This window comes from Emys orbicularis, chromosome 1 (assembly GCF_028017835.1).
Source record: "Emys orbicularis isolate rEmyOrb1 chromosome 1, rEmyOrb1.hap1, whole genome shotgun sequence".
Taxonomy (NCBI): domain Eukaryota; kingdom Metazoa; phylum Chordata; order Testudines; family Emydidae; genus Emys; species Emys orbicularis.
The window spans coordinates 171,622,226-171,645,695 of NC_088683.1; the positions used below are offsets into that span (position 1 = coordinate 171,622,226).

General features: G+C 41.7%; 1 protein-coding gene across 1 annotated transcript in view; it reads right to left on the reverse strand.

Annotated features, from left to right (window-relative positions):
* Window positions 1–6,156: 6,156 nt before the first annotated feature.
* Window positions 6,157–23,470, reverse strand: part of IFT57 (intraflagellar transport 57) — a 36,087-nt gene continuing 18,773 nt past the window's right edge. The window contains exons 4-11 of the mRNA XM_065412739.1: window positions 21,180–21,270; window positions 18,266–18,334; window positions 17,572–17,694; window positions 14,414–14,485; window positions 13,634–13,765; window positions 11,088–11,150; window positions 8,647–8,713; window positions 6,157–7,321 (exon numbers count right to left, since the gene is read on the reverse strand). Of these exons, the coding sequence (XP_065268811.1) occupies window positions 7,143–7,321; window positions 8,647–8,713; window positions 11,088–11,150; window positions 13,634–13,765; window positions 14,414–14,485; window positions 17,572–17,694; window positions 18,266–18,334; window positions 21,180–21,270 (796 nt within the window). The 3' untranslated portion in view covers window positions 6,157–7,142. The remainder of the gene's footprint in view (window positions 7,322–8,646; window positions 8,714–11,087; window positions 11,151–13,633; window positions 13,766–14,413; window positions 14,486–17,571; window positions 17,695–18,265; window positions 18,335–21,179; window positions 21,271–23,470) is intronic.

Consider the following 23,470-nt stretch of genomic DNA (forward strand, 5'->3'; position numbering starts at 1 on the left):
GGGGGCTTTCTTAAGAAGGAATTTTTGCAAGGTCTTCTCTTACTAGAAAAAGCTTTTTACGCAGCAAGGAGAAAGAGAAGGAAGGCTTTGACCAGACCTGGGAGGTGTCTGTAACACTTTTTATGGCTTACATGGAATCACTTGAACTAGTGACATGCCTCCTTGCATAACCCTGTATGTAAGAACCGAGATAACACAAATTCTCAGTCAACAAATCCTGTGATACCTCAGTGCTAAGGGCCTATCTTCACAGCTTAGAGTAACTCCTTTGCCCTCAAAGGAATTTACACTCCAGTGTAACTGAGATCAGAATCTGTCCCCTGTAGTGCAGTTACTCTGCCACCCAACATGGAATGTATTACTGACACCCCACCGTCGACATGCGAAGGTGTTTTAGCAAGAAGGGGAATGGTAGCCAGGGCATTGCAGTTATTGCCTACTCACTTAGACTCATAGACTTTAAGGTCAGAAGGGACCATTATGATCATCTAGTCTGACCTCCCGCATGATGCAGGCCACAAAAGCTGACCCACCCACTCCTGGAATAATTCTCTCCCTTGACTCAGCTGTTGAAGTTCCCAAATCATGATTTAAAGACTTCAAGTCGCAGAGAATCCTCCAGCCAGTGACCCCTGCCCCATGCTGCGGAGGAAGGCGAAAAACCTCCAGGGCCTCTGCCAATCTACCCTAGAGGAAAATTCCTTCCCGACCCCAAATATGGCGATCAGCTGAACCCCGAGCATGCGGGCAAGATTCTCCAGCCAGACCCTCTGGAAAATGTTCTCTGTAGTAACTTTTAATATCCCATCATTGACCATTGTTACTAATTACCAGCGATGGCACGTTATTGACCTATTGACTAAAATCACGTTATCCCATCAAACCATCCCCTCCATAAACTTATCAAGCTTAATCTTAAAGCCAGAGAGGTCTTTCGCCCCCACTGTTTCCGTCGGAAGGCTGCTCCAAAACTTCACCCCTCTGATGGTTAGAAACCTTCGTCTAATTTCAAGCCTAAACTTCCCGGCGGCCAGTTTATATCCATTTGTTCTCGTGTCCACATTAGTACTGAGCTGAAATAATTCCTCTCCCTCCCTGGTATTTATCCCTCTGATATATTTAAAGAGAGCAATCATATCCCCCCTCAGCCTTCTTTTGGTTAAGGTAAACAAACCGAGCTCCTCGAGTCTCCTTTCATACGACAGGTTTTCCATTCCTTGGATCATCCTAGTGGCCCTTCTCTGTACCCGTTCCAGTTTGAGTTCATCCTTTTTAAACATGGGAGACCAGAACTGCACACAGTACTCCAAATGAGGTCTCACCAGTGCCTTGTATAACGGAACCAGCACCTCCTTATCCCTACTAGAAATACCTCGCCTAATGCATCCCAAGACCACATTAGCTTTTTTCACGGCCACGTCACATTGCCGACTCAGTCATCCTGCGATCAACCAGGACTCCGAGGTCCTTCTCCTCTTCCGTTACTTCCAACCGATGCGTCCCCAGCTTATAACTAAAATTCTTGTTAGTCATCCCTAAATGCATAACCTTACACTTCTCACTATTAAATTTCATCCTATTACTATTACTCCAGTTTACAAGGTCATCCAAATCTCCCTGCAGGATATCCCGATCCTTCTCCGAATTGGCAATACCTCCCAACTTTGTGTCATCCGCAAACTTTATCAGCCCACTCCTACATTTGGTTCCGAGGTCAGTAATAAATAGATTAAATAAAATCGGACCCAAAACCGAACTTTGAGGAACTCCACTGGTAACCTCCCTCCAACCTGACAGTTCACCTTTCAGTAAGACCCACTGCAGTCTCCCCTTTAACCAGTTCTTTATCCACCTCTGGATTTTCATATTGATCCCCATCTTTTCCAATTTAACCAATAATTCCTCATGCGGTACTGTATCAAACGCTTTACTGAAATTGAGGTATATTAGATCCACCGCATTTCCTTTATCTAAAAAAATCTGTTACTTTCTCAAAGAAGGAGATCAGGTTGGTTTGGCACGATCTACCTTTCGTAAAACCGTGTTGTAATTTGTCCCAATTGCCATTGACCTCAAGGTCCTTAACTACTTTCTCCTTCAAAATTTTTTCTAAGACCTTGCATATTACAGATGTTAAACTAACAGGCCTGTAGTTACCCGGGTCACTTTTTTTCCCCCTTCTTGAAAATAGGAACCACATTAGCTATTCTCCAATCCAACGGCACCACCCCTGAGTTTACAGATTCATTAAAAATTATCGCTAACGGGCTTGCAATTTCTCGCGCCAGTTCCTTTAATATTCTCGGATGAAGATCATCCGGTCTGCCCAATTTAGTCCCGTTAAGCTGTTCGAGTTTGGTTTCTACCTCGGATATGGTAATGTCAACCCCCCCTCCTTTATTCCCATCCGTCACGCTGCCACTATTCCTAAATCCTTCATTAGCCTCATTAAAGACCGATGCAAAATATTCGTTTAGATATTGTGCCATGCCTAGATTATCCTTAATCTCCACTCCATCTATAGTCTTAAGCGGTCCCACTTCTTTCTTTGTTTTCTTCCTATTTATATGGCTATAAAACCTCTATTGGTTTTAATTCCCCTCGCAAGGTCCAACTCTACACAGCTTTTGGCCTTTCTCACTCCATCTCTACATGCTCTGACCTCAATAAGGTAGGTTTCTTTGCTGATCCCTCCCATCTTCCACTCCTTGTACGCTTTCTGTTTTTTCTTAATCACCTGTCTGAGATGCTCGCTCATCCAGCTCTGTCTAAATCTCCTGCCTACGAACCGTTTTCCCTTTCTTGGGATACAGGCCTCCGACAGCTCCTGCAACTTCAATTTGAAATAATCCCAGGCGCTGTTCTCCCACCTACATAGCCACCAGAGACATGCTGAAGGGGCAGAAGCTTAATGGTTCATTCAGAAGAATGCATCTCCACTACCCTGACAGCAAGGGGAATGAGCCCAAATCCTGGTGTGACACTTGCACTCACAATATTCTAGCCTGGAACTGAGAGTGTAACCAGCTGAACCAGAGAGACGCTGCACACCAGATCATGCCGAAGACACTGAATCAGGTATTTGATGGGGCCCAGCAGGGCTTCAGAGCAGAAAGGAGCCCCAGGAGAATTTCTGGCTAAGCTAGAATTGCTCCTGAGGCTTAGGGGAACAAATGCTGGGTTGTCAGCTCCACCACACGTACATCCCCCAGGGCACAACTCACAGGGTAGTTGGGCTATGATGGCTGGGCCTTCTTTGTTGGTGCAACTAGGGCTATTGGCAGCACTAGCCTGCAGCAGTTCTCATGATCACAAGGAAAGGATTTTGGCTCCCCTATCAGAGAACCCAAAGTGGGGTCTCCTTGCACCTCTCCAGCACCCCTTGCTCACTACTCCAAGTCTAAACACAATCGGTCCCTAGACCCGACATTCATTTCAGATCCTGATTATTCTAATTACACATTTTCTACATTCTGTTCTATTTCAGACAGTTGACGTTTATAACACGTTTTGGAAGAGGAGAGCTCTGCATAAATGCTAAATATTAATGCTATTAATTATGCTTCTGCCCCCACAGTTATAAAATGCTTTGGAACACGGATAAACTGTAACCCTTTCCAGGACAACTGCGGCAGCTTCACAGAACGGTGCATTATTTGAGAGTGGAAAAAGCCATCACCACATCTTAATTTTAGTAGCTACAAGCACTGAATCTTTTATGTTGGATACATGAACCTCATGTGAAGTGACTGATTTAGCTTTAATTTTGCTTCTGCTTCCTGCATTGATCCATCAGTAGAATAAATGACATGGCTAATTGCTTCCCCCCCCCCCCCCCCCCCCCACCGAGCAGGCTTTCAAGCTGCCAAAGGCAGAACTCCATCGCTATTCTTGTGCTTTTAGGAAGGGTGCAGTGACTATTTGTTGGCTCAGTAAGAATGCCTTTAAAGCAAAATTGTGCCCTCCTTGTTATGCAAGCTTGGGCAGCTGTCTGCGCTGATCAGATGGTGATGTTAGGCCACATATCACCCTTGAAATATCAATGGGAATTTCACATACAGACCAAAGGGCAAAAAGAGGGCCCTAATTTTCATTTGTGAAGACACAAAAGACAAACAACCCCCCCCCTCCCCCCAGCTATATTTTCTAGTTACTTTAGGATAAGGATATTTTCTTGGCCCAAAGTGAGAGACTCATTTTTCCTTTAAATGAAAACATCTTCACCAACATCCTTTCAGCAAGATGTTTGCTTGTGGTATTTATCTTGCTCATCCAGCTTTCCAGGAGAAGTTACTGAAACCACCGAACCTTGTTTCATGGAGGTTTTCTTCATCACCCATTGTTCATAAATGCAAGCTGATTAATGTCAGCAAAAAGAGGGGGAGGAGGGGGTTGCGGGAGAGACAGGGGTGTGTGTGCACACCCACCCACCCCCTTTATGCAGTACAGCACAATTCAACCCAAAAAGGATCTCAATGTGCTTTGCAGACTGCATAGAATGTGATTACTTTATCCAGCAGTGAGATATAGACTTTTGAGGCATCAGATGCAGAAGCAGCACTACATAGCAGTGGATTCAGGAGGGAAAATGAATGACAACTTTTCTAAATTAAGATGAAGGTGGCAAGATTTTGGTAGGCAGCAAAAGAGGTTGGAAATTGGTTTCCAGTGTGACTCAATGGATTTCTGTGCAGCTATTTGCACAGATAAATTATAATACTTAGCATTTGTATGGTGCTTTTCATCCATAAAACTACTCTGCAAGAATGATCATCATTATCTGAATTTTTACAAATGGGAAAACTGAGGCACAGCATAGGTAAGCAACTTGCCAAAGGGTCCCATAGCAGATGTTCTGACTAAGTCACGTGACCATACCACTGGATCATGAAAATATTATTAAACTGACAAGGTCACTTTTATGCTATCCTAATGATTGTGGACACTGAATCATGAACATACTCATTAGCTGTATTTAATGCCACTGTAACTCCAGTAAAACCGTTGGAGTTATACCAGGGATGTACTTGGTGCATACTCAGTACACAATTAACTTTATATTATAGTGTACTTAAGAAGGGGTAGTTATTTACTCCAGGGCAAGGCTTCTTTCCTCACCTCTGCCATCAATACCACCTAGAGAAGGGGCATCTCTGCTGCTATGTTGGTTTACTCCTGCTCCTTGCATTTCTCTTTCTGCTCCACACACCCTAATTGGACATCGCACATTTCTGCCTATTAAGGGGCTTGATTCCAATCTCAATTACAATGACGTATATCAGGAATAGCTACGGAGGTAAACAGAGTTAGTCTGCATTTATGATGGTGTAACAGAGAGCAGTGTCCAGCCCCAGGCGTATTAAGGGAAAGCAGTGGTAAATTAGGGTGATCACATTTAAGAAAAAACACCATAAAACTAAGTGTTGTGTTTAATTCAGATGTAGCTGCTAAACAGTGCTTTGGGCGTTCTGAAATTTCAAAGGGGATGTGCGCAGGCCTTTTTTTATGTTTTTTGTAAGAGCATCCATAAAAAGGATAAAGCACCTCAGAACAAGGTATATGCAAACCATAAAGGAGCACTCATGGAACAATCATAGTAAAAAGGAAGGGGTCATGCATCCACACACTCATTTAGGGCTCAATTGTGGCTTTGCCACTAGCTCAAAGTAATAGCAGTATATAGCTGGGCTGTCCCAGGATCAGGCTAGGACTATCTCAGTCTGGTCCTTGGTTCCCCATTGCTCCAGGGAAGGAGTAATCTGTACTAGTCCTATACCTGACACACAGTACTTCCTCCTCTGCACCAGCAAGGCTGTGCAGGGCCTGCAGGCCTGCATGTTGGGGGGGTGGAGCCAAGGCTCTACCACAACCCACCCCTCTGTATGGGGGAAGTAGCAACAACCCTGCATAAGGTGCTCCTCTCCCCCACAGCCAAAAGCTACTACTGGCTACACTCTACATGGGTGTGTAGCCACAGTTATATTATGTCTTTATAGAAATAAACTAGGGGAACTACTTATTTCAGGAACGAGTGCATTAGGAATATGCATCTGATCAAGACATCAAAGTCACAGGTTAAACTACTAGAAATGTAGAAAAAAAAAAAAAAACCCTTTCCAATGACATATGGCATAACGTTCAACCCTTAACAATCTAGGAAAGCACATCAAATTTAGAATTCCCCCAAATTGTGACTGACTACACACAGATTCATAGTCTCACAGAAATATCAGCAATATATTTTTTTGAATTAAACAAACGTTAGCACTTTTCATCCACAGATCTCAACCGCAACTGTAAGGAGTTTTAACTATTGTCACAATCTTATAAATTTTACTGATGCATAGAGAAGTTACATGAACAATGCAAGGTCTCACACAGCAAATCAATGGCAGAGCCGGGAATAGAAGCAAGGTCTTATGCATTTTTCAGGTGCGCTTGCCAGTAGACGATGCTGCCATGCTTATTAAAGTGAGGGACATGTAGGTCCTGATGGAGTCATGACACTAACAGCTGCCTTGCAAAGTACTGAGATTTTGACTTACAACAGCCCTGCTAATCTCATCAAAACCTCCTCAGAAGAGTCTATCAATCACCCCCAATTGTGCCAAACAGGAAGGTTATTTTGTTCTATACATAAAATTCAAATAGGGGCTGGGAGGGGACCAAACAACTTACTTTCACTTGCAGCCAGAATCAGATTTGACCCAGGTCTCTAGAAAGGGTAGCACTGTATTATTCCAATGTCAGCAATTAAATACTAATGTTAATCATATGTAAATGAGAATAAATAGCAGACATTTTAAATTCCTTTCAAGCCTTCCACAAGTAATTTTCTTTCACCACAGAATATCTAATCAAGGCTTGAAGATTATAGGCTGTGTCAATAGACTTTTATACTACTTAACATACTACAGTGCAGTAGAAGAGACAAGTTAGTTAATGAGAATTTATTAATGTATTTATAAAAGACTTGCAATAAGTTTGAAAGCCTTTAAGTCACAAAATTCAGCAGGGCTCCATTTATAGAGCCTAAAGTGCTATGTACACATCTGCAGCACCCTAAAATGCATGACAAGCATATTGTAAAAAAACAAGTTATAAAAAAATTTGTCTGAAGTACAAGTAAATTCCAAGCAACTTTAATAGGCACCTATTGTAGTTTCAGGAATCATAGTTGCATGCATATCTCTAGTCATATTTGATTTCTCCTTCAGCTTCGACTGGAGTAACGTGTGTTCCACTACACCAATCCTTATGTCCATCTGAACTGTTTCCTGCTTCAGTTTGGTTAAGGCCTGCTTAATTTTTACTAAAGGAGCTGTTACAAAAAAAAAAAAAAAAAAAAAAAAAAAGACAAATAGTACATGTGTTAGTCTCCTGTACATGAAAAGCATTACTTTTCCAATAATTCACTCCCCTTGCTAACTGGAGAACGAACAAAAGGAGACACGATTCTACTGAGACATCATTTTTAACACACAAGACATATTCAAAATAGAAATAAGTGGTGATAATTTTGCTGCCTCCTTGACATGTTGGATCTGATAATGTGCATAAAAATGAGAATAGGTTTTCCAATTTCATATTTTTTGCACAGCAATAACGCTCACCCCTCTACCTGAGGTGGTGTTCGGTGGAACAGGGAGCAATGAAGACACTGTCAGCAGCTGGCAGTGGAAGATCTCAGCTAAGGCAGTGTTCCACAGACCCCATTCCTTTTCCTCCCACCCCCTTGCACCTCTGCAAAGCAGACGCTGCTTCTTCACCTCTCCACACCACTCTTTGTGGAGCACGGCATGTGGGGACGGGCAGGGGGGGCAGGTTCCAGGCTCTGGAGCTTGCAAGTTCCAGGCTGGAGCTTGTTCTACCCATCACCACTGTCATTGGGCAGGAAGGGTGGTATGAGGCCAGGTGATTAACTCTGTGTGGTGAGGGGAGGGTGTATACAGTTTGCTTCCAGGGTGAGATAGCTATTGCAGGTGGTTTATCGCAGTTAGGCATCAGTAATTAAATAAAGTTGCAGTCCCGGTGTTTAACTCTATTAGGGTGTCTGTCTGATACTCTCCATGTCTGCATCACAATTCCTTTTACTTTTGAAATAGAGCAGGTTTATCAGCCAAAAGAGACTTTAAGACAGCAAAACATTTAGGCTTATATGACTTTTAGAATTAATTTAAAATAGAAACAGGACAACCATCACAAGTACTAGAATGAATTTTTCTACCAGCTATAGGCCCAATCCTGTGAACACTTGCCACCAAACAGAATGCTTACTGCCATGAGCAAACTGATGGTAGTAAGTGTTTGCAGCATCAGGCCCTACATCACCAGCAGTGGGTTAATTATGTAGTTATTCAAATTAGAGAGCCCATGAATTTTTTGAGATTTTTATGGTAAAATTCTCAAAAAAAATTTTTTTTGGAACCCAATGGGATTTAGACTCCTAAATGCCTAAGTCACTTTTGAAAGACTCCTAAATCACTTAGGCTCCTTTGAAAATTTTCAAATATTTAGTAACTCATTCCTGCTTTTGTTTTGTTTATTTTTCATATACCAGATTATTTTTCCGTAACGTAGGCCTGAATGTGCACTTGCTTCTCAGAGAATGGGAGTTTTTTTCCCCTGAGGAAGGCATGTACGTACCTCCATCGGTCATACTGCTTCCCTTCTCTTCCATTTCCTGCTTTACTTTTTCTAACACTTCAGTAATCTGAAATTGAAGAAACTGATATTAAGTGTGCATTATTTTTGAACTTCAATTAAAAAAAATCCTGAATAACTACATTAGTTTTACAAAAATGACTAATCTGTGCTCAGCGCTGTAAATAGAGTAACAATATTTCTCAACGCCAAATTACTAATCCCAAACCGGATTTTTAATGTGGAAAAAAAGAATAACAATACAAGTCATGCTACATGAGTAACATTTTGGCAGTGGCCTGGGGTTACTGTTTTGAAGGGTCTCTTATCATACAGTAATAACAATAAAAGTGATGCATTTCAGTAACTGATGGAAGACAAGAACCACTATTCTCTTAGAGAATGGTTGATGGAATAGCACTCCTGTCTACATTACAACAGATTAAGGATCGCGTTTTCTGAGCTAGAAAGTGGTTTGCCAGGTGGTGGTAGTTACTACAAAAACCAGGTTGGTTAAGGAATCCAGAAGGATGGTACCAGAATAAAAAGATAGACAATAAAAGTTCCTGGGATGTGTACATAAAGTTCATTGGGATGTCTGTGTATAGGAGTAAGAAAAACTTCAGCACTGACACTGTATATTGAAAGGTCTGCATGTACAGTAGTATTGTGTCTGTAGCATGGATTGTGAAAAGGGAGCGATCCCGTTCGCTAATAAAGCACTTTGACCATGATATGGAAATGAATGGGTTGGAACCACTAAGCCACATTTACCTCCCTATTTCAGTATGTTCAGAGAGAAGAAAACATTTTCACTGCACACCTAGGGTGTATTGGTATGTCCCAATGGGCCATGTTCTGATCACAGCTATACCCGTGAAAAATCTATATAGCACCAAATATATCTGGCTTTACTCCAGATATGCATTAGTGTAGCTGAGATTAGAATCGTGTCCAATATCCACACACTCAGTCATGCATTATTCTTTATTAGTTGCACACTAATTACCAAAGCACAAAAACATTATAAAGACTTCAAGTTCATATGGTGTTCTGTTTTTAAAAATTACTTCTGCTTTTAGGATGGAGCAGTATTAAACGCAAGATTAAATATAATTGTACAAATTAATTATTATTATTTTAAAACAGGCATAATTCTGCAGAGGTCCTACACTCAGAAGACAGATTTGTACTATGAGAGAGACAAGGTGGGTGAGGTAATATTTTTTATTGGACCAACTTGTGTTAGTGAAAGAAACATGCTTTCAAGCTCCACACAGCTTTTAGCTCGAAAGCTTGTCTCTTTCACCAAGAAAAGCTGGACCAATAGAAGATATTACCTCATCCACCTTGTGTCTCTAACATTTTTAAAAAAAGCTTAATAAATGTTGTGATGATGGTTTCTAGTGTATTCTAGTAGTGTGATGAGATGAGGCTATAACAGAAGTTTAGTCTTCTAGTGGATTAGGTTTTTTGTAACCTTAACCTAAATAGTAAAGGTTTCAGAGTAGCAGCCGTGTTAGTCTGTATCCGCAAAAAGAACAGAGAACATGTTCTCTGTATGTATATATATCTTCTTACTATATGTTCCATTCTATGCATCTGATGAAGTGGGCTGTAGCCCACAAAAGCTTATGCTCAAATAAATTTCTTAGTCTCTAAGGTGCCACAACTACTCCTGTACTTTTTGCTAAATAGTAAAGTTAGTAAGGGAATGACATTTTCATTAATTTTTTTTTGATTTGGAGTGTTGAAACAAAAGATTGACATTTGCAATCAAAACAAATTGATATTTTGAAACCAAACATTTTGATTTTCCACATCAACATTTTGAAACGAAACACTTGGTTTCAAAATATTGCTTCAGATAAACCAAAAAATGTCACTGAAATTGACATTTTCCATCAGAAAAATTCAACAAAACCAGGTCTTCCGACAAAAAACTTTGCATCAGAAATTTTTTGGCCCATTGTACCAAATGTTAGCTTTTTAAATAAATATAAATAATAAAATTTAAGGTTCTCTCATCTTCAAAGAACTTTACAAACATTAAATCCTCAATAGCCCTAATGAGGCAGGTAAAAATCTATATTTTATTTTATATATTATTCTCCTTAGAGATGAGGAAAACTACCGGGGAAATGTTAAGTAGCTTGCCCACCTCACAGATAGAATCAGTAGCAGAGCTGGGATTAGAATTTCGGAATCTCTCTCTCAATTCTGGGCTCACAGTTCTAGACCACTTTCATGAAATGAACAAATTTCTAAACATTGATATGAAAAAGTACTTCATAAGAAAAAGTTTATTTCATAAAATGGTAAACCCCAATGTCAAATGACTGTGCACAGTGGACTACTTTAGAAGTTAGAAAACAATGCATGAAAGATTGGAGCTCTTTTCAGAATTAAGACCAGAACACAAATTGTGTGAAAATATATTCTACCTCAGAAAGAGTTCTAGTCCTTTCCGTTACTCCTCCACTTCCCTGCTGGTATTTCTCTTTGGCCTGGAAGAGAGAACACTTTCTGTATTATTGACAAAACAGAAACATACCTACAGTAACTCTTCACTGAACGTTGTAGTTATGTTCCTGAAAAATGCGACTTTAAGGAAAACGATGTTAAGCGAATCCAATTTCCCCATAAGAATTAATGTAAATAGGGGGGGTTAGGTTCCAAGGAAATTTTTTTCACCAGACAAAAGACTATTTGGAACCTAACCCATACATACATACATACACACAGTATAAGTTTTAAACAAACAATTTAATACTGGTACACCACAATGATGATTGTGAAGCTTGGTTGAGGTGGTGGAGTCAGAGGGTGGAAGAGGTTGCGATATTTCCCAGGGAATGCCTTACTTCTAAATGATGAACTAGCAATTGGCTGAGCCCTCAATGGTTAACTCATCGTTGTTAATGTAGCCTCACGCTCTACAAGGCAGTATGAATGGAGGGAGGTGACAGCATGGCAGATAGAGACAGACACCATGTGTGAGAGAGAGAGATGTGCATTGCTCCTTTAAGTACGCTGACCCCACTCTAAGTGCACTGCCTTGTTAAGTAGATCAGCAAGCTGAGACGGCAGCTGCTGCCAGGAAGCTCCCTCGGTCCTGAGCCCTGTCATGTGTCCCCCGTGCTCTATGGAAGATGGGGTAAGCAGGGGGCAGGAGCAGGGCGGAGGGGACACCCTGACTTTAGCCCCCCTTGCCCCCCTTGCACAGCAAGCAGGAGGCTCCCGGGAACAGCTCCAAGGGAGAGGGCAGGAGTAGCACATGGCAGTGGGGGGAAGGGACAGCTGAACTGCCGGCAATTGATAGTCTGCTGGGCGGCTGCCACACAGGGAACTTAGGGGAACGGGGAGCTGATGGGGGGTTGCCGGTCCACCACCAGCTAGCTGCAACGGGCTGCTCTTCCCGCAAGCAGTGGACAAAGCAGGCAGCTGCCAAACGACGTTATAAGGGAGCACTGCACAACTTTAAACAAGCATGTTCTCTAATTGATCAGCAACATAACAATGAAACAATGTTAACCGAGACGACTAAGTGAGGAGTTACTGTACTGCTTAGAGAATTTATTATAATACTTGCTCTTTTAGATCCCAATTCTGGAAATCCTCATTCATGCATGCAGTGCCAATGAAATCAATGGAGTGTGAGGAAGAGTTTGCAAGATCTGGCCCATATGTCTATCATTCAAGAATCTCAAAGCACCTTAACAAATGGTAATTAAAGATCACAATACTCATGTGAGGGAAGTAAGTTTACAGAAGCACAGAGAGTGCAAGTGCCTTACCCAAGACCACAGTGAGTTTGTCAAAACTGGAATGGAACTCAGCAGTCCTGAACCCAGGTCCTCTTTCTCAAAAGAGGAAATGTAACGTGTCACCATTCTGGGTTTAACTGCACCTCTGTCACATCCATGTGCTGGATTCGGCCCCACAGGCAAGTTCACACAAAAGACCTGGGGGGAGGCAGGGACGAGAAGGAGGAGCTCCCTCATAACTTTAAGCCCTGTGGTTAGGGTACTCACCTGGGATGTGGGAGACCCTCAGTTTGAGTCCCATCTCTGCCTGAGGGGGCGAAGGGGTTTTAACAGGTCTGACACCCTCTACCCTAGGTGAGTGCCCTATGGGATGTGTGGCTGCCTCTCCTGTTGAAACTGTTGCTCTGGGTACAAATAATTAAAGAATCATTTGGGCTAGAGAAAGAGAGGGAGTACACATGACAGTGACAGCATAAGCATAATAATGACTCTGTAGCCTGGTGGTGAGAGTACTGACCTGGGATGTGGGAGAGCCAGGGTCCAGTCCCCCTGCTTTAATCATTGATTGAAAGATTGAGAGCCCCCCACACCAGATTAGCCCAGAGCCCAGTGGTCAGAGCACTCACCTAAGAGCTGGCAGATGCCTGTTTAAATCCCTTCTCCCCCCCCTCAGATGGAGGGAGGGGGACTTGAACAGGGGGGGTCTCCCACATCCTAGGTGATTACCCTAACCACTGAGCTAAAATTTATAAGGGAAGTTCTAGTCCCCCCCCCCCCCCCCCGGCTTCTTGATAAAATGGCACAGGTGCCTAACTCCAGAAGAAGGAGAATCATTAGGCACCTATCTGTAACTTGGATTTGGGTGCCTATATTCGTATGATGGGTAGGGCTTAGCACACATCGGCATCTACCATTAGTTAACTCAGGCAGCTTTCTGTCTAGTATACTAGCTTTTATGATTCACAGTCTAAGATGCCCCCTTTTCCCCCAGTCTTTGCATAGGAACTCAGGCTTTATCACAGCGATTTTTTAGGTGTCTAAAAGTTACATGTGATGCTCAGAGTCACCACGTTCAACTCCTTTTGTGCGTCCAGGCCTTTGTCTTCTACCTACAGTCAGAGGGAGAAAGTAGATGTGGACTCTACAGGCTGCACTGGATCCTTGGGCCATACTGTAGGCAACTCAGCCCTACAAAAAGCAAAAGCAATGGGTCAGTGCATTACCTCACTCAGCTGGGCTTGTGCTGTACGATATTCCTGAACCAAATGCTCCAACTGATTGTTGAGGTACTTCTCCCGACTGTTGACCTTTTCGAGGGTCCTACTGATTTCATTATGAAGTTTGTCAAGGTAACCCTAGAAAATGATATTTTGTGGGTAAGATTATACTTTATATGTAATGTATGAACACTGTTAAAACGCCTCTAATTCAGAAAGGATATTGAATCATAGGAGTCTGAGAGGGAAAAGAATTATTAGGACACTTGGCCTATGGCCAATGCAGGACTGCACCTATGATAATGTTTTCTAGTGTTTAGTTCAAATTCAAATTAGTTACAGATTCAAATTTCTCAAGAAATGGTGCTTCTACCATTTCCCCTAAGATTATTCCAGTCTAACAAGTCTCATGGTCAGAAAGTTATTTTGATTACAGTATTTAGCTATGTTTTCCTTTTTAAAATTCCCTCTGATTATTAAGAAGTACCCTCCACAGGATAGTCTTTAATAATTCCTCTCCATTTTCAGGATGTACACACTTCAAATACTTGTAGTCCACTGTGTCCCCCATTACTTATCCTTGGACAAATTATACAACTTTATTTTTTCCAATAATTTGTCCTTTGTCAATCCCACCAGCCCTCAATCATATTTGTTGCATTCCTCCATAGTGCTGTAAAACAATCCCAAGAAAACTGAATCAAACAATTAATATATATCTAATCAAAGAAGTCAGTTAAAAAATGCTGAGAGAACAGTAGAGTACTCTGCATGTACAAGACATACCCTAGTCTCTTTTAAAGCAGATTCGATTCCATCTTTGTGCTGATGCATTTGATCTACGTGGATTCTCCAATCCTAAAAGTACATCAGAAAGATAATAAAATGTCTAAATTATAAATTCAGATAGCAGCATAAGCATGAAAGAGCTACAGAGGCTTGTATGCGACTCAAAGCTATTGTCCTACCTGCCCATATCCATTGAGTACTGTTGCTGTGTTAAGTTACACAGCTGCCATGTTCCATCCCTTCAGGCAGCTGCTTTATGGTGAAGTAATTTATCAGACTCCTAAATGTCACACTGTGACATTCATGTCCAAAACCAAATACTGAACATGTCTGAGGCCATACTCTCTGGAGTGTATCTGATCTTCATTAAAGTACTTCTGCTAGAAAACATTGTGATGGAGCCTTCCAGGCTCAAATATTGAGACTATTGATTACAACTCCACTAGCTCTGCTAGGTCTCAGGCAGAGAAAGAGAGCATAGCTAAAATGTCAAAAGACCTGCCAATGTTCAAATTGTCAGATCTTCCCTTTCCAATTCACCTCCAGAGTCATCAGGAGGAGAGAGGAAGGACATGAAAAAGCAAGACTACCTGACCCCCTTCTCTGTGAGGGCAGGGGAAAGAAAGGAGCGAAGAAAAACGTACCTCCAGCTGCTAGATGACAGCAAACATACATAAACTACATATAGATTTGAGAAAAATACCTTATAAAATATTACTCCATTTTCTAAAATCTGCACATAAACCATGGCCCAATCCTGCAAAACACTTTAAGCATGAGTAGCCACGCTGACTTCAATGAGAATACACATGTGCTTCAGTGTTTTGCTGGATTGGTACCTATATGACATGAGACAGAAGCACAGATCACAGCTCCAGCAGTTGTTAAATCTCTGAGGCTTATTGCCTATAATCTTGCTCATGTCCAACACAATCTGTTCAGAAATTAGGAAAGGCTGCGGAAAGAAAAGATGAAATTTACACTGGCAGGTAGTAGAGGCTTAAAGTTTGGCAGTAAGTCACATGTGTCCTTTTTTTGGTCTGGTGAAAATTGGTTGTGATGTCAAATTTACAAAAAAAAAAAAAAAAAAAAAGAAAAGAAAAAAAGAAAAAAGTACTTTGGATTTGCATACAGTAACTCCTCACTTAAGGTTGTATTTATGTACCTGAAAAATGCAACTTTATGCACAACGATGTTAAGCGAATCCAATTTCCCCATAAGAATTAATGTAAAAGGGGGAGGGTGGGGAGGGTTATGTTCCAGGGACATTTTTTTCACCAGACAAAAAGACATTATATACATATACAGTATAAGTTTTAAACAATTTTAAACAAACGGTTTTATATTGTACACATCAATGAATGATTGTGAAGCTTGGTTGAGGTGGTGGAGTAAGAGGGTGGAATATTTCTCAGGGAATGCCTTGCTGCTAAATGATGAACTAGCACTCAGCTGAGCCCTCAAGGGTTAATACCCTGTTGTTAATGTAGCCTCATACTCTACAAGGCAGCATGGACTGAGGCAGGAGGGAGGAAACACAACAGATGCAGGGCAGTAGCTACAAACACTTCCCTGCAAAAACTGAACATGATGAGCCCACACTATCTAGCTGGAGCGCATCACTCCCTCCTCCTAACAGCACATGCATGGATGCACAGGTGCTGACTTTCCAAAGTGCTGGGACTGCATGCATGAGAGAGAGCGAGACGTGCACTGCCCCTTTACGGACGCTGACCCCACTTCAAGTACGTTGCCCTTTTAAGCAGATCAGCCAGTTCAGACAGGAAGCAACAGCTTCCAGCAAGCTCCGTCCCTTCTGTCCCTGAGCCCTTCCCCCTCCTCTGCTTTGTGAAGAGGGAGTACGGGGGGGAGGGGGGCGCGGGCAGGAGCAGGGGGACATCCTGATATCAGCACCCCTCTTCCCTCCTCCCCCAGCAAGCAGGAAGCTCCCAGGAGCAAAGCTTCAAGGCAGAGGGCAGGGGCAGGACAGCAGTAGGGGGAGGGCCACCTGAACTGCTGCTGGGCAGCTGCCAAGCCACATACCTTACAGGGAATTTAGGGGAGCTGATGGGGGGTGGGGGGGGCTGCCTGGCCCCCTCTGGTTCTAATCCCAAGGAGGGGCTGCTCTTCCAGAGAAACCTGCAAGCAGTGAACAAAGCAGGCAGCTGCCTAACGACATTATAAGGGAGCATTGCGCAACTTTAAATGAGCTTGTTTCCTAATAGATCAGCAACGTAACAACATTCACCAGGACAACGTTAAGTGAGGAGTTACTGTACTATTTATTTTATAACATGCTCTGTTAATAATCTGCCAATCTTCCATTGGTTCTGAGTGTGTATGCATAATTTAGGAACCTCTAGAGAGTATGAAGTGTAATGCTCTTCTTTATACTGAGTGGGAGAGGCCAGAGAGGAAAGGAGACCTGCCTCCAGTTAGGGAAGCTCTCAGACCACTAAAGCATAGACACTGGGACAATAAATCCTCTTTCTCCTGTATTTAACATGGGAGATAGTGCTCTGGGTTGGGAACCAGCAGATCATGCATCGTAGTTTAGACTCTTGCACTGATTGGGTTTAAAATTCTACACTTCACAGCTCACATTTAGCAAAGCTTCATTCCCCTACAGTAAGAGACAGATACCATGCTCCCCTTGGCCATTTAATAAATGGGCTGAGGACCAGACAGAGGTGGCCCAAACTTAGAAAAGTTTGTAGCAGAGCTGGAACTAGAATCTACGCCTCTCATGTGGCTGACACAAAAGTACCATCCAACAGTAATCCATGTGTTTGCTGTATTTCTGTAATTGTCCCAATAAAACCTTTTATTAGAAGCCAAATTAAAGGTTCAACCTGAAAAGTGTTTTCCATGTTTTAAAAAGTTTCCACTGGAATTCAATTATACATTAGCAAATGACTGAAATGCTCTGATATCAGTACAGTAGAAATTACTGTAAAATATTAGAAAAACATTAATATAAATAAGTCTCTCTCAGATCTCTTGCAGGGGACAGCAAGTTACTGGTAGTTTTGGAACATCTCACTGTAAACTATTCAGTGTTGTTTAAAGACTGGGATATATAAAAATGGCAGATATTCATCATAAACTGCTTATTCAATTCATTTATACCAAAGCATACACATGCTCTTACACACCTTATTGTCAGTTCTGATTGTAACTTTCAGTTGTGGAAGAACACGTTCCACTTCCAGGTTCCACTCTGCTGCATCTGTTGTGGACTCTAAAATCTCTTCTTGTTTTGTGGATTCATTCATATCCTAAACAAACATTTCAAGGTTTCTAAATTTCAAAAGAAAACAATTGCTAGGTGATAAAGTTACAATGGCTTAAGGCATTCAGAACAGGGAGAAATATTCATGCTTAGGAAAATTTACAACAATTTGATTTATATTATTTCATGATTTATTGTTGTTTCTTTGTACCTTTAAGTACTAGGATTTAAAACATCTTATCTGATTTTATTAAGTATTAAAATGAATGAATAATGTATTACCAGTAAGATAACAGACATGAAACTATTTTGGATCCAATTAAAAAAAATATGTACATAGAAACAAGGTGCTATTTAAGTTCTTGGAAGTTGATTCTTCAAGATTCGTGTAACTTTGAGAGATTCTGAAGTTTAGAAACCTGATGTATTTGAGTCTTTTAAAATAAGCTGGTCCTCTATAGTTAGTATGTTTTTGATATTTAGACTATATTAATACTGACAAAAATCAAGTGACAGCCTTTACTCATAACAAATTGTAAAACCAAAGTAAGTAAGTTATGGTTTAAGATGTAAAGATCTGCTATATTTTATCAGGGTGCTAATAGGTAATAACTTACTGATCTATAGGTTTGTGCCTTTAGAACATTCAGATCAATAAAGTTCTCTTCATTGTCTGTCTCTTCTTCCTTAAAAGAAAAGTTGCAAAACATTTCATTAGTAAATACTGCATTATTTTTCTTCAAATACCTCAGCTTTTCCTGAACTAAAGCAGAACAAATAATACTTTTCAAGTTTTTGTAAAATAACATGTAGTTTTTGAAAGTACAGCTTGTGTTTATTGAAATTGATGAGGACATGCAGCATCTTTGGGTAGCATGTTTCTTTTACAGAAGTTAGATTTAAGATGGGATTTTAAAGGGAAAATAAGGGAGCTAGGTGTCCAGTTCCCAAGACTCTTGAAAAATCACAGCCTCAATTCGTTTGTCAAATGGAAGTTACATTCCATTCAGCACAACAAGTGACATAGTATATTACATTAACACACACAAGGCAGATCTACTCCAAGGATCAGATTAGTATTGGTGTAAATGACTAAATCTACACTTCACACCAGTGCAAAATTTGGTCCTTGGGCACAATCCAGTTACCTTTAAGCTCTGCCAGGCACGGATGGTTTTTTGACATGTATTTGTACAGCATGTAACATAGTGAGGGTCTGGTCTGTGACTGAGCACTACCATAATATAAATAATAATAGTTGTGAGAACCAAAGGCTAAATTGGGGCTTTAGGATTGACCAGCTAATATTCCCCAAGGAATATTACTTATTAAAAGAAATATGATTCAGTACCAGTTTTATAAATTTTATTAAAACTATTACACATAAAATGAAGAAAGCATACCACTAAAACTAAACTATTGACACTACTAAACTAAATTAAAAGTTAAAGTATATTGGATTGGAATTAAATCATTACATGAATACAACAAATATTCCTTATAATTCTTATAAATTCAAAAAGGAGGTGGTTTTCCATTGGCTAAAAACCCCAACTAAAGAGTTTTACCATTGGCAATGAAATCAAAATGTAGAACTGGCTGAATATTTTATAACTGAAACCAAATTATTGATTAAAGTCTTCTAAACCACAACCTCAAAGTCAAATATAAGATTCCTCCTTAGATTTCAACTGTGTGGTTTTCCTCGCCCCAACACAGATCACACAGCCTCAACAAAATACTCTAGTGAGTGGAAGTTTGACAATTCTTGACAGTTTACAGCTGACAGCTTAAGTTTCTTCGGTTTCTCAGATGCGAAACACACTTTCACTGAACACCTAGGAGGCTAAGTTTAGGATTGTTTAAAATCTGGGGAACTTTCTTTCTTGTGCCTTCCCTGTGTAGATTTTATGGGTACTCACTCATACACACATGCACCTATACAACCACACTTTCCCACCCTAAGATTAAAGAATATAAGGCTGGGATGTCTCCCAGCTAATAAAAACAAAAGAAAAAAGAAAAATGTGATACGCAAGATAACGGGGGTCTGAAAACTCTTCAACTATTGCAGTCCTCTAGACTCTTCTGCCATAGGAGCTCGGACTGCAGTCAAAGAGCCAGATGACGATACTAACACAGTACTAGTTGGACCTTGTCGGGGGCAGGGAGACGGGTCAAAAGGCTTACATAGCACATTAGTCAATGTCTTGACTTCCTCTCCCTAGACTGCCTGGCCTTAGGTCTCAGGAACATAAGTCTTCCCTCAGGTGGTTTGCTGACCCAACAGGGGAGGGTTCTTTACTTTACCCTTAATTCTTTTGGCTTGTGAATTGCACTTACTCAGCCTGGCCACACCTTCCTCCAATGCCTTTCAACAAATCAGGTGCCAGGCTAACTCATGTTTGAGTTAGGTCATGTTTAGCTAGCATCATATTTGGGAAAAGTACTGTTTAAGCCAGAAATTAAAAAAAATATTCAATGTTTGCATGCCACAGAGACTGCATATCCATGACACCCAGAAAATCAAAAACACAGAATGGAGGCCACTTTTGAAGATGCTGACATGACCTCATCCAGATAAAAAGATCCTGTGATGATGTCATGCCACCAGTTTATGGAAAATTAGACTCAAGTCCTATAAAAATATCTGAGTGAAAAAGACCTTTAGCAACCAAACAGCCACTCAACATCCATCCATCCATCAGCAGAAATTAAATACACATTTGTACATCTTAAGTCCAGGTGTCATAATTTTTTGGTTAACAATGCAGCCTACAATAATCTTTATATTTAGGAATTAGGCAATAGGAATTTTACAGATTAACAGAAAAAGAAACACCAAAGCAAATGAGCGTAGAACCCATTTACAACAGAAATAATTAAATTGTATAAGGTCTACCTCTGTATACACTGTTTTTCTTACAGGAGTACTAATAATAATTCAAGTCTGTGGAAAGACTTCCTTTGGAATTGGATTGGACTCAGGTTGCAAATGCTTCATTCAGGAAACATATCTTGCTCCGCAATTTCCGTTTAGGTTTCTAGACTATTTGTGTAAATAAGGGTTGTAGGACTGGGCCCTGCATTTGTGAAGTGGTGTGTGACTTTTTAAGCAATAAACCAGATCCTGAAGTCCTTGCTCAAACAAAAACTCCAATTAACATCAATAAGAGTTTGCCTCAACAGAAACAAAGCACCTCGGGATTCAGTCCCATAGGAAATAATGTAGTTATTTCTATTCCACTATAAATGTCTATGATGCTTTACAATACCTGTACATGCTGATAAAGACAGATGCTCTGCCCTGTAAGGTTTACAGTCTAGAGCACTATGCTCTAAATTAAATTAAATTAAATTAAAATGAGAACAAGAGGAAGTAAAGAGGAGCTGACAACACAGGAAAGTCTATGAAAAAAAAAAAGGATGAGAGCATGGACAACAACAAGACAATAAAATAAAGAACACTAGAACAAAAAGAAAAGGCTCACCGTTGATAAGTATAACTGGAAAAAAATCATATGGACCTACCTCAATTTCTTCCTCCAGTTTATTAAGTGTCAATTCTGCATCATCTTCTGTTATTGCTTCTTCTTCTAGCTCCTCTGTTGGGTATGCTGGTCTGAAATAACATACACATTCATAGAACATTACAGCTTTCAAACCACACAATAAATGTACTTCTCAAGAACAACTATAAGCAAACAAAATTCTTAGGAGAGAGTTATGGATGCTGACTATGCCCAGGTATAATGAAGCACAGTGATGAGGAATTTACATAGACACAACACATACAGACTTGACCTGAAAAAATTTCAGTAGTCTAGGCTTAGGCCTGGTCTACACTACAGGATTAGGTCGAATTTAGCCGCGTTAGGTCGATTTAAAAATGAATGCGTCCACACACCCAACCCCGTTCTGTCGACCTAAAGGGCTCTTAAAATCGACTTCTGTACTCCTCCCCGGCAAGGGGAGTAGCGCTGAAATCGACTTTGCTGGGTCAAATTTGGGGTAGAGCGGATGCAAATCGACGGTATTGGTCTCCGGGAGCTATCCCAGAGTGCTCCATTGTGACCGCTCTGGACAGCACTTTGAACTCCGATGCACTAGCCAGGTACACAGGAAAAGCCCCGGGAACTTTTGAATTTCATTTCCTGTTTGGTCAGCGTGGCGAACTCAGCAACACAGGTGACCATGCAGTCCCCCCAGAATAGCAGAGCGTAGAATGTTTCTACGCTCTCCCTATCATCTCCACCCCTGAGGTTATCGCAGATTAGAAGGCGAAAAAAACCGCACTCCAGCGGATGGCCCAAGCAACAGAAGGCTGTCATTCAAACAGTTTGATTTTTAGTGTGGCTACAATAAGCAACGTGGCCTTGTCCTTCCCTCCTCCCGCAGCCTACCTGGGCTACCTCGTCCATCATCTCATTTTTTTTAAAAATTAATAAAGAAAGAACGCATGGTTTCAAAACAATAGTTACTTTATTTTGAAGGGGGGAGGGTGGTTGGCTTACAGGGTATTAAAATCAACAAAGGGGGTGGGTTTGCATCAAGGAGAAACACACACAACTGTCACACTGAAGCCTGGCCAGTCATGAAACTGGTTTTCAAAGCCTCTCTGATGCGCAGCGCGCCTTGCTGTGCTCTTCTAATTGCCCTGGTGTCTGGCTGCTCAAAATCGGACGCCAGGCGATTTGCCTCAACCTCCCACCCTGCCATAAACGTCTCCCCCTTACTCTCACAGATATTATGGAGCACACAGCAAGCAGCAATAACAATGGGAATGTTGGTTGCGCTGAGGTCTGACCAACAGCGCCAGCGAGCTTTTAAACGTCCAAAGGCACATTCTACCACCATTCTGCACTTGCTCAGCCTGTAGTTGAACTGCTCCTTACTACTGTCCAGGCTTCATGAACGGATCCCCCGAGCTCATCGCGGGGAGCAGGAGAGCAGAGTTGCAGGGGAAGTGGTGGAGCCGTACACCATGCCCTGGAGGTTGCTAGGAGCCGGGCAGGGAAGACGTTCCCAGAACCCCTGGCCAAGCTACATGTCCGACGAGGACGGTTACCAGTCCTACTGCGTCTGCTGCCAGCAGCACCGAGGAGGACCAGTATGGATCCCCCGAGCTCGTTGCTGGGGAACAGGAGAGCAGAGTTGCAGCGGAAGCGGTGGATGATGACGGTTAGCAGTCCCACTGCACCGTCTGCTGTGAAGGCAAGGAGCTGCTGCTGTGTAGCAATGCCAGCTGCTGCAGGTGCTTCTGTGTCGAATGCTTGGAGGTCCGAGTAGGGCAAGGTACCTCGGCTAAGGCAAAAGAGCAAGAGCCCTGGATCTGTTACATGTGTCAACCACAGAAGTGCTATGGAGTGTTGCAGCGCCGACCAGACTGGAATGTACACCTGCAAGACTTCTTCACCAGCGACAAAGGACAGGAATATGATGCACCTAAAATCTAAAAAGACCCGCACATTTCCCAGAGTCACTACCCTTGATAACAGAACGTCAATGATTGCATTGGCTACTTGGATCACAGCAGCCCCCACAGTAGACTTGTCCACAACAGCAGCGGTGACGGTGAGCTGAGCGGGCTCCATGCTTGCCGTGGTATGGCATCTGCATGGGTAACCCAGGAAAAAAGGTGCAAAATGATTGTCTGCCATTGCTTTCATGGAGGGAGAGGCGACTGACGACATATACCCAAAACCACCCGCAACAATGTTTTTGCCCCATCAGGCATTGGGAGCTTAACCCAGAATTCCAATGGGCGGCGGAGACTGCTGGAACTGTGGGATAGCTACCCACAGTGAACTGCTCCATAAGTC